This window comes from Austrofundulus limnaeus, unplaced genomic scaffold (assembly GCF_001266775.1).
Source record: "Austrofundulus limnaeus strain Quisiro unplaced genomic scaffold, Austrofundulus_limnaeus-1.0 Scaffold100, whole genome shotgun sequence".
Taxonomy (NCBI): domain Eukaryota; kingdom Metazoa; phylum Chordata; class Actinopteri; order Cyprinodontiformes; family Rivulidae; genus Austrofundulus; species Austrofundulus limnaeus.
Genome location: NW_013952502.1, coordinates 421,398 through 433,495, shown reverse-complemented (window position 1 = coordinate 433,495; position 12,098 = coordinate 421,398). Strand labels below are relative to the sequence as shown.

The following is a 12,098-nucleotide window of genomic DNA, read 5'->3' as shown; positions in this document are numbered from 1 at the left end:
TTCCGTCTTGAACAAAACATTAAATAAGAAAAGCAATAACAGAACAAAATATGGTCTGCTGTAGGAAACATCTGCACTTTAATGCTTGTGTACAGCTATTTACTGTATATACTGTGTGTATGGACACAAGTTTTTCTGAAGCCAAGTATGAGAACAAGTACTTTAGCTTGGGTATTTGCCGATTCCAAGAAACTCTGATTATTAAATCAAATATACTTAGGATAAATACACTTGTTTGTTTGTTTGGTAGATTATTACTTTGTTGGAACAATGCTTCTTGGCAATAAATCTTATAGTGGGCACCTGACTGGCAGAACCTAGTGTAAGCTTAAAACAAGAGTCAATAACGGCAAATCTAGCTGTTTGGCAGAGAAAATTTGGCAATTTTTTCATGTGTGAAAMCCACATACTCATCTCTACTGCTCATCCCACAGATGCATATTCCTTACAAATGTGGCACCATTTAAAATGGATATCAACAGCTGATGGTGGATAAAGACAAGATATATCAGTCACTTATTAAAGCATCTGCAATATTTATGTCTCATGGTTCCAATAAGCATCTGTGGTAATAATTAAATAAATGTTAWACATGTATACATGCATGTTAAACTTGAAGTGCCACRTGAGAAATATCCTTTCAGAGAGGTTTAAAAACATTGGATTGTACATTTTGTTTGCAGGATCAATGAGTTCAGACACATCAGATCGACAGCTGCCATCAGTAAATCCTAGCCTCGTTGAATTTATGGTAGTTGCGGCCGAGCTGAGTAGACCTGTGTGGAGAAATAAAACCCACAAAGCATAAAATTTGTCTTTGTCACCAGGATGTAATRGTAAACATCCCTGGTATATCACTCAGTAACAATCAGGATATTTACATTAATATGTTGTTGAGATAAAAATGTGTAACACAGTTGCTTTCCAGCCRCTCTGAACAGCTGCTCAGGCTGGAGAAAGACTTTATGGGTCTCGTCTGAACTTAAAGCACATATAAAAATGAAACTTCCAGCCAGATGAATTTTAGTAAGTCGGGATGATAAATTTTCCTTAGTGGACCTTTAGAGTCTGTGCAACGTTACACATTTAGTTCAGCCAGACAAAGCAACAGATTTACAGGCAAACGTTGGAGGATGTTGTCATGAGAAGATCAATTTTACCGACAATAATAAGCCAATCTAATGATAGATTACATACAATGTTTTGTTTTTAATCCCAACTGCAGCCTGACTAATGGAGCAAAATGACTTCCTGTGTTAAAATAAAGATAAGTTAATCACATGCACTGACATGTCCACACTTAGACTGAGCTACAGTCTGTCTCAATGTTTTCAGACTGAAAATAAAAGCACTTGATGCAGCTGTGTTGGATGTTTGGGTCTGTGTATCACGCTGCCACTTCTATTTGACGTGTTTTGAATCATTGCAGTACAGTTGTTTCATTTTTAAAACCTGCAACAATCTGTTTGTTTTGTGTCTCACTTTGTGAAGAGATTCCTACAAGACCAAATGTTTGTCAGTGCATTACCGTATCTCTCCCATGTTAAGACAGTCCCGTGGTCGGAAATGCTCTTCACGTGAACTCATTTCTGCATAAATTTCAGCCTTTTTTTTTTGTTTGTTAGACAAAACAAGACAATACGTGCTTAATGGGAGTACCATGACTCAGTGGTAAGCACTGATGCCTCTGTAGTGGTCACCACTACACTTCACTGCAAGAAGATCCTGGGTTTGACCCTCGGTTCGGACCTGGGGTCTTTTTTCATGCTTGCGTGGGTTTTCTCTGGGTACTCCGGTTTCTCCAATATGTTGCCTTCAGGCCAGTGCCTCCCTTGCAAATGAGATCTGGAATGCTATAAACAATCAGTGCTATAAAATATGTCAAACATGTTTTATATTCCAACTGAAAAAAATATTTTACAACAAATATAATGATGATCAGAACCGAGCTAAATAAAGTAAACATCTCTTAAGTCCCTTAAATACATTACAATATACAGTATTAGAAATTGTATTATAAAATATATATTCAATTTAAAATAATGTTTTAAATCATTATCATAAAATAAATAAAGCTGTTTTCCATTTTTTTTCCAAGTTATTTTTTTCACATCTTCCTTCCAGCTTTCCCCCCAGCACCCTCTGGCTGTGGCTGTGGCCCCCACTTTGAAACATTGATTAGTGCTATTCATATTTGTTTATTTGATTTGATCTGGTTTAGATTGAATCGGTCATTTGTTACATTAAACCAAAATTTAGACCATTTCAAATCCATTTTACTTATTTTTTAATCCTTTGAGTTTTGCTATATTTTCCAAATGAAAAAAAGATCAAATCAAAGTTCAGCCTTTATATTTATGAAGACATTTGTTTCTGTTTCTTTATCTACTGATCAAGGAAGTTTAAATTATTCCTAACYGGTATATGTTTCAGTCCTACCAAGATGCTTTAAGCAGACAGAGCCCAGTTAGAAATAATGGATGGCAGACATTATCAGCTGAAGATGAGCTGCACACATGATCGATGGCGACATCTTAATGCATTTTTCTCAGTTTAATACAATGTCACGAAGCAATGTGCTGGTTTAGGGAGAAAAAGCCTCTTAAGACCAAACTACTGATTCATTTATTCAAAAAACATTTTCGCTGAAGCATGATCGTCGCTTAGGGATTTAAAGTTTTAGCCGGCTTTTCTTGTGTTACACAAAAGAAAACAAGAAAATTCCAGCATCAACTAACTTAAAATAGTTTTAARAAGCTTTATAATAAGGTTTAGTGAGACTCCTGGCAAAATCTCAATGGAGTAAAGCTTTACATCTTTTTTATCAAGGTTCTGTAGAACCTTTCAGAAGTGAAAATACTGTATGTTGCGTAACATACAGAGCTCAGTGTGATGCAATAATGATGCTCTTGGCAGCTCAAGTAAAAAACAGAGAAAAAAAGGACACATTTGTTTTCTCCATTTTCATCAAGTTTTAGCATTTCTGTACAAGTTTTCATTAAATGTTCCAGCACAGTGGAAGAGTTTGAGTCTCTTAACATTACTGTGCAGCATCTTTAAATCTAGTTATCCTCAAGTTGTGTGTAAAATTTAAAAATAKGTCTAATGTTCTTTTACAAGAGGAAGATATAAATGTAGCTCAAAAAGCACATATAATGTGCTGTAAAGGAAATATAGACCCAACTCCACTGATGTTTTAGGAACACTTCAATTTTTAAAAGTTAATCTCTATTTTTTTGTGAATTAGTAGTTTCCTCATTTTCATGTGTTACAGACTTAAAAAAATAGTTTAATTTATAGATATTCAATGACTTTGTTGAGGACACATTGTTATGACACAAATTTTATTGCCTGCCTTCTGTATTTCAGTGCCAGCCATTAAACGAAAACACAGCAAATTATTTATTGTGTGTTAAAAACAATCTGCTCAGCCGCAATTTGTCCTCAAAACTGAGTGAAACATTTAGGTCATCTGAGACGAGCGTCACCATCTGTCTTTATGTGCAAAACACGGTGTCTTCTTATCCTCTGTTTTAGAAAAACAGGGTTTTGATTAATAGATTTAGCTAAATGKCATTCAAGACAGCTGTAATGATGAGGTTTTTCAGTTTTTCTGTTAACTGTAAATACCTCACCTTGTTTGCAATAATTTTTTAGGTAAAGGTATATGGATTTAAAATGGACTTAATGTGTTTTTTTTTTTTCAGTTGAAGCTTGCTCTGCTTGTGTGTCTGCTTTTCCTTCTGTTCTGGAATGGAGGGGCTGAACAAAGTTGCCAGCAGGGGCCTTTTTCTTCGTGCTGACATGAATCATCAGTACTGAGAGCTGTGACGAAAAGCCTCTGGCAGCACAAGTTTACTTCTGCAAATAAATCAGTTGTAACACAACCAGCATGATTCATCTCCCACATTTCTGCTACTTTCCACAAAGATTTCCCCTAATTGGAAACAATAGACCCCTCTGTCTGATATTCAAGTCTGGACTTTGAGGCAAAGTATTAGATTATAAATCTATGAGAACAAGCAAATATTATTCCTCAAAGCAAAGGGAACTGAMAATGCAAGGATCGGCCTTTTGACAACCGAAGTGAAGTGGCTCTGACTGTTGCCACCCATGTAACAAAGTAACCACAGAGCAGTGCGAGTTCCTATTAGTCAGCTCACAGTCAGAAGAAAAGGAAGCCCCTTCTCAACTCTTGGTTCAGCACATTAACTTTAATAGTGTGTTAGATAAAAGACACAGCTGTAATGTATCACTAGACTCAGAGGGAAAGAGATAACACGAGCCTTCTTCCTAATTCTGCACAGGAAACAATAAAATTCAACAGGCTCCTGCTTGGAGGTTTACAAAAGTCCATAAATGTTCCTGTTATAAATGGTTGACCTGACTTTGCAGTCTGGTCCAGGCTTCTGAAGAGTACAGGAAGTTAACAGACTTACTCTAATGTGCTTAGCAGACGTTAAACTAATACATGTGCTGATTGAGAAGATAGAGTTGAACTGAAGAGAAGAGAAGGGAAAATACGAACTCTTTCAAGTAAATGACTGCATTGCCTAATTTAATTAGTAAAGATGATTTGCTTTGGAGCACAATGTGAAAGACTGCATCAACTTTCTGCTGTTCATCCTTTCATATCGTTGCGTTCCATTATTATTTGTCGTTCTTTAGGAGGACACAGACCACAACTACTACACATCAAAAACATACGGCCCCTCAGATCCTATGAGCAAAGACTTGTGGGTAAACATTGAGCAGATGGAGAAGGACAAAGTGAAGATCCATGGGATTCTGTCCAACACACACAGACAGGCAGCGGTAAGTCAACAAACAGCATGAGAAGGAAGAGGTTTGGTTGATGCTAAATGCTGATTTGAAAAATTTGAACTCTTTGTTTGGATTTTATTTGTCTTAAATTCAAGAATATCTACTAAATTATTTTTCATATAACTGAACCTGCATCAATAACAAGCAACTGTTTTCTTAAATGTGTGTAAAAGGCAATGCTTATATCTTTAACTATTTTAAGGGTTTCAAAAGATCTATCTGTTAGAAAAACTCAATTTAAATGAATATTAGAAAGAAATGCTAACATAGTTACTGGGATTGCTAGATAATTGCTAGGTTATGCAAATCTCAATTAACAAAGCATCAAAAGTTTCACTTATTCTTGTCTCAAATTTAAAGTAAATGGTAAAACGTATATTTTTAATCCTGTTAATCAGTTTTATTCAGCACTTGAAGCCTTGAGTTGGCATCTTACAGCTTTTTGACTTTTATGTTCATAAAATTTAATGTGACTTTAATATTCTCAGCATCAATTCCTTTTATAAAATTCATTTAAAATAACTGAAGTTGGCCAAAATGTTTTAATAACAGGTCAGACCACTAGATAATAAATGATTTGTTAAACTCAAATACAAGGAAAGAATGAAAAAACATCAGTGTAACGCTAGTATTGATTGCATCATTGAGAATGATTTTCTCTTCATCAAGGTGGTTGTTTAGTCCATCATAAATTTTACTTTGTACATTATAAATACGTGCTGTGGAAAGCCTTTTTGAAAACATATTTATGTCGCATATTAAGATCCAGGTTCTACAACTAAAACTATAATGGCTGAAAAACTGAAGAGCCTTGCTTTCTCTGTAAGTTATCTGATTAAGAGGTTAAAAATCCATGTATTCTTCGTGCAGATTTAAAATCTTCTCTGCAGCGACGTTTAAAGCTCCCCTCCCTTCATGTCGGTGCAGGCAGGTGACCCATGTGAGCTGCATACTGATAAAGTCACCCACGGCAGCAGCAGCAGACCAGAGAAACAAAGCATCATGGCGAGGGGAAAAAAATGAAATAAAAAAAGTACCCTGAGTGAATACTAGCAGTGAATACTAGCAGTGAATACTAGCAGAAAAGAGTCCAATATTGTTCATTCTGCTCCTCCACCTTCGGGTCGGTAATGATGGATTGAACAATTAAATCTAAGGGGAGCTTTTTCATCTCAGCTTCAGAAAGTCCTCAAAAAAAAAAAAACAGGAACAAATTTTAGACGTTTCTCTGACTTTGGCACGGTTTTGAAAAATCAGTAAGTGAATATCCCATTTTAATGGTCAGCCAAGCAATTGTAGAGTCCAAAAGGACACGTGGGAAGTCTCGGCTGAATAACTGAGAGGAGAAAACCATCTGTGCTAAATGATCTGTGGCACGGTGTCGGAGGACTAATATTTTAAAGAAATAGTTTAATGTGGTGCTCGTTAAAGTCCCGAGAAAAACCTTAAAACTCAAGAGAGCTCGCTCCCTTTCAGCTCTGCTGCCTGCCGTGACTTTGGCCACGATACGGAAAGGAAGGGAAAAAAGGCTGATAAGGACACAAACAAAAGCCAGCCAAAGAGGTCAACTCCATCACAGAGTTGAAGAGAAGTTAAGCACTAGATTGGCTTCATCGACTGTGAGCTTCAGGGTGGTTTACCACAGGATTACTGATGCAGGACCGCATAGATGCAATTTTTACTGCAAATTGTCAATCTCCATATTATCTTCTGGTTGTGACTGTGGCGTGTTCAGTGTATAGATAAGATGATGAAAACGTACATGAAAAGGTTTTAAACTATGCATGTATGACTGCCCAGTTCCTCTAGGGAAAATAAAAAGATAAATGAATTTGATTTATTTGAAGTGATAATTAAGATCTTTTAGTGTGAAGTTTGTGACAGATAATATCTTACCTGTCGCAGATGTCTCTTTGAATCAGTGTGAAGATCCACAAGCTAACAGCTAGTCCAAGAAATGGCTAAACCAACAACACACCATCTATTTACTTCAATCAGCTTTTAACTGATCAATCCTGTAAAAAATTAATCTCCATTTCCCAAAAAGGGAGGTCATTCATAAATCTATTTACAAGTAAGATAAAAACTCTTAATAACTTCCACAGAACGCCCACTTCATGAATTTCATTTTTCATTTTTTTCTACATAACTCATAATTCTTGTCTTATTGTAGGTAGGTAAAATGTCAAAATGTAAATATTCAGTACCTGTCCATCTTAACATCTTGTAAAAATGTCTGTGTTTGAGTTGAACATAATTAAACTTGTTAAACTGTAATTTTTTTCAATTTAAAATTCAAAAAATTTATTAATTTCATTAAAAACAAAATAACTATAGAAACTAAGAAAATACACAAATCAAAAAATCAAAATAAAATGAAAGGTAGCAGAAGAAGAATGAATCTTATGTCTGCACCCTATGATCCCCAATATATGTTCAAAGAAAAGATAATTTACAAAACTACTAAATAAAAATAAAGATAAAAACATCAACTCAAACAACAATTCATATAGCTTCACATTTTGCTCTTTCATATACCTTCAGAATACTAACTAGCTTTTATATGCATCTTAAATATATACATACAGTAGGTCTAGCATTTTTAAGATATGCAGTTTGTAATATTGAAAATAAGTGATGTTTTTGACAAACCTCAGATTTATAAAATGATATTGATCTAACTAAACAATTTTTTTTGTTCTTTAAAACTGGTTATCTTTAAACTGTTTATTAGAAGCCAAACTTTATATTTGATATTTAATATTTGTAGAACTGCTGTCATCTATCAAATGTCCATCAAGACCATACATGACTTAATCAAGATTATTACATGAAATTCTGTTTAACGTTTAGGTCAGTTTCATCTGTTTTGCTCTTTTATGTGAGCTGAAGTGATGCTAGCAGGAAGGGATTAGCAGCTACTTTGTTCAATTGCACAAAAAAAATAACATTTTTGAATTTTATGGCCACAAATTCATTGTAAAACTTAGTTATTAATTCCTAATTACCATTTCTTTTTATTTCTCTTTTTTTCAGAATGAAACTTTGTATTCACCAGAGATCTAAAGAAACAATTATATATTTTTATAGAGTTACCATTGAGTGTCATAAGTTGCTGTTTAACCTCAGTGGTAAACACAATGTTTGCGTATTTCTTGGGAAACATGTTGCAGAGGTCATGATTTGTATTCCATACTTCACCGCGGTGTGCAGCAACATGCCATCCACCTTTGTATTTACCTTTCACATTTTGCTTTTGATCTTRATCTTCTGGAGGTTTTAAAGATAAAAAAAAGTCAGTTTTGGATTTTTCAGTTCCTGCCGTCCTCCTGACTTGTGCCGTCTGTCTGTCTTTCCTCTCACAGAGAGTTAATCTGTCCTTCGATTTCCCGTTTTATGGGCATCTCCTGCGTGAAATCACTGTGGCGACTGGTGGTAAGTTGGAATTTGCTCTTTCARTAGGAGTTATTAGTGTTACTGTTGGACTGAGTGCATGTGCGTGGAATATTAGAGCGCACACTGAGACGTTTTATTGCTGTGGGGTTAGGGGAGACTGTGGTAAGGTGTATAAAATCAAGATCTTAGTTGTGTATGGCAGAGGTTCTGAGCGGGTGTGTGTGTTTGTGTATCTTGTGTTTTTCTACCTGTGAGCCTGGCCACCGTGCTGAGGTTTTATCCTTGAATTTTGAAAAGGATAAAAGCTTTGAGTWATTTTTTCAGAATGTGCCTCCGGGAAACTAAGTCAGGGAAGTTCAGAGCCAAAAATGTCTTGTCTGGCACAAACCCTGCTACAAAACCACCTAACAATATTCTGAAGTCCAAGCATTCTGCCTGATAATAAACCTTTTAAATCTCCCACCTCTGTGGGATAGTTTGCAGCACTGAGGAATAAAAAAATTTAAAACACACACTAACCACACCCAACAATCAGCACCAGGCTCGTCACGCCAGACTTGACTTGGAGGAGAAACCAGACCAGTGGTTTTGGACTGGAAAACAGAATCGCTCAGCCAAGCTGCACCCCGATAGCTTTGGATTAGAAGGTGGGGGTCTCTCCGACAATGTGTGGGCGAGGAACGTGACACAGCCGCTGTGTTCACCGCAGTGTGCAAAGTCATTTTCCACTTGAGTCTTGACAGAGAAACCACAAACACACCAAGCAGCCATTATCACATCAAAGACTAAAACCTATAGCATCTATTCAACTATTCCAGACATGTGCTGCCTTTAGCTGCCTCTGAAATAACGTAGAAATAATCCATTTTGTCTCTTATTATCGTCATCATTGCTGTCATGTTCCTCTACTTGATCCTTAATCACAAGGAGTTGTGTTTTTTCTAAGAATAAGGCCAAAGAGAATGGGTTCAGGCTCCACTAGCCGGGAGGAGATGATAAGAATTTGCAKTCTTTTAGCCAAAGATGGAGAGGTGACACTGAGGAGGAAGCTATCRCCCTCTCACAGGCCTCGGAGGCTTTGTCTCCAAGACACGTTTTTCATATCCCTCCATCAGTCAGCTCATGTTCCTCTCACCACTCCACTATCTCTTCTTCATGCCTTCGTTTTCATCACCAAACCTGTTTCCAGTTGAGCTAAAGAAGTCCCTCTATGCCGCCATAAAACCCAAAGAAAAGACAATTTCTCAACAAAGTCTTTAAAGAAAATGCACCGGAGACACATATGTTCTGTTTTATTTCCACAATTTGCCACTTTTTAAACTGTAAAGCAGCCAATCCTCCAACACAGCGGCAGGCTGAGCCAAAAGATTGGGTTGGCGTGCAGCCTTTTCAAATTTCAAAGTTAATAGTTCACTTTTTTATGGTTACATGCTATAAATCTACATTTATTACAGTACAAGTTCTTATTCTGAAAGTTACATGAGTCACTTGGTTAGGGAAAGTTTTAGTTTGGTAAGGGATGTGCAGAAATGACAAAAGTATGTTTTAAAACAAGAGYGTAAATGAACAATTATTAACTAGATTATAAAAAAAAACATAAGATAAGATTTTATTTATTCCACAGTGGAGAAATTTACATTACAGCAGCAACAAGTGTAGAAAAACAAGGAGTAAATAACTTCTCAAAAATAAGTTATTTCAGTGTTTAAATGAAATGAAGATACTTTTTGGTTGGGTCACCTAGAATGCTGTACAATCAGCCACTTTCTAATTGCTGCAGTTWGTTTCATTATTTTAAACTAAATGCTCTGTAATGTTGGGGCATAACTAAGTGGCTACATGCTGACTAGGTATGATTTTGTCACAGTCAGTAATTAAAAAAAGGCAAAACAAAGACATTTAATTTAGATAAAAAAAAACCTTGCAGCTTTGTCATTAAAAGCCAGAAGACAAAAAAAGGAAAAAAATGGTTAAAGTTTCTTCTCAGCTCAAAATGTTTTGTATATTAAACACGGCTCAGTTCACAAGAGCAGAACGCTTGTCTAAACACGCTGTCCAATAAAGTAAAGCTTTAGTCTGGTGGTTTTGATAATTCCCACTAGTGTTTTTTTTTTTTACATAAGCATGCCATCCCTTTTTAAAGGCTGAACGCATAAACATAGTTATTCAGAGAATAAAGTAGTTCCACTCTGTCCCACCCTCAGATTCCTCTTTATTATTGATGTCTCTTCTCTCCTCTCTATCTGTTTTCCCAGTGGTACCTCTCCTCCTCTGTCTGCTCTCCTTTTTAAAGTGACTACTATAATGAATGAATAGACTTTCTATTTGGCGCCCTGCAGCTYTCACCTTTTTAGTGTATTGAAAGGGTGTCTGATTTGCTTTAGACTGTCTATTAAGTTGTGTTCAGGAGGTTTCTGGTGGAAAGAAGAAAGACAGCGCCACAAATGAAAGCCTTTCACTCTGGGTTTTTATGTTTCCAAACAGTATTTTTTGTTTGTTTTTTGTTTATATAGCTTTTTTTTTTTTTTTTTTTTTTTTTTTTTTTTTTTTTTTACGTTTGCAGATGTTAAAAGTGAAGCCAAGACAAAAACAAAGACATGACAACATTTTTAAGTTGGATGTTGGGTAAAAATGACATTAAATGTGTCTCGACCTACTCAAATATCGGGAGCAAAGTATAAAATAAAATGTTAAAAAATGTCTAACTTTTTCATTGTTTAGCTCGCTTTTTGAATCTCGAATCCAAGTTAAAAAATTTCTAACATTTTATTATTTTTTAGCTTACTTCTTACAGTTTACTAATATTTACTAAATGTTAAATGTATGTAAATGGAATGCAGGCTATGCCACTGATTTGTGTCGTTTGTTGTGACATCATCCTGCTACAAAAGCAACTGCCAATGCTGCTAACCACTGCTGAAGGTGGCATTTAAAGGGGCAATGTCATGTAAAATCAACTTTTTTGAGTTTTATATCATGTTATAATCTTATCCTCTCATCATAAATATGCCCAAAGTCTTRCTTTGACTCATTCATGCATGTTTGAGAAATCCTGCAGTGTCCTGAGGCAGCCAGGCAGGGGAGCAAAAACGACCGGTTGGGCCTAGAACCGCCTTTTGGGACCAGCTCCTCCTCTGGGCTGTGTCTCCAAGCTGAGTTTCCTTATCACAGAGCRCACACACCCACCCAGCCCCATGCTGAAATGGGCGGGGCAGAAGCAGAAGGAGGTTCTTAAAGAGACAGAGGCCAATTTCAAGGCGTTTAGAAACAGATATGATAAGTCAAGTTTATTTTCTATTTAAACATATAAACATTTTAATAACAACTGAAGGTGGCACTGGCTGTGTCCAAAACGGCAGGACGGGTCCTCCGAAGGTCGAATTCATCAGCCGCATTCGTCACAGCGCCGCGACGAAGGACRTCCAAAACCGAAGACTCCTCCGATGCGGCCGACAAATACGTCCTTCCTTTGGCCCGAATCGAAGGACAGGTCCGATGGATCCTTCCCGGCCCRGCATATCCCATAATGCATTGCGGCCCGACCGGAGATTTTTTTATGCTAGTAATGGCGGACGAAGCAAGAGAAAAGAATACATTTTAAATATAAATATGGTGATATAAAAATTGAAAAAAATTAGCGGTTGTAATTCTAATACTTTTATCATTTGTATGGACATGTTTTTACATATTATTTTTGTCATAAAAAACGCGAAATAAACATGAACCTACAGCGGGTCAATTAGTTCTTCAAATGATACTTTTAAGTTAATTTTATAGTTTTGTGATATTAATAATGCTAATGTATTGATATTTTTCTAGTTTTGATTTAAGTTTGCTTGTTCAACGTCGTCACAGTTGCTAGGTGACAAGATGTACGC

General features: G+C 36.2%; 1 protein-coding gene across 1 annotated transcript in view; it reads left to right on the top strand.

Moving 5' to 3' along the window:
- The window catches only part of plxdc2b (plexin domain containing 2b), a 78,737-nt gene that overhangs the window by 35,754 nt on the left and 30,885 nt on the right, over positions 1–12,098 (top strand). Inside the window, exons 3-4 of the mRNA XM_014013324.1 lie at positions 4,669–4,815; positions 8,190–8,259. Of these exons, the coding sequence (XP_013868778.1) occupies positions 4,669–4,815; positions 8,190–8,259 (217 nt within the window). The remainder of the gene's footprint in view (positions 1–4,668; positions 4,816–8,189; positions 8,260–12,098) is intronic.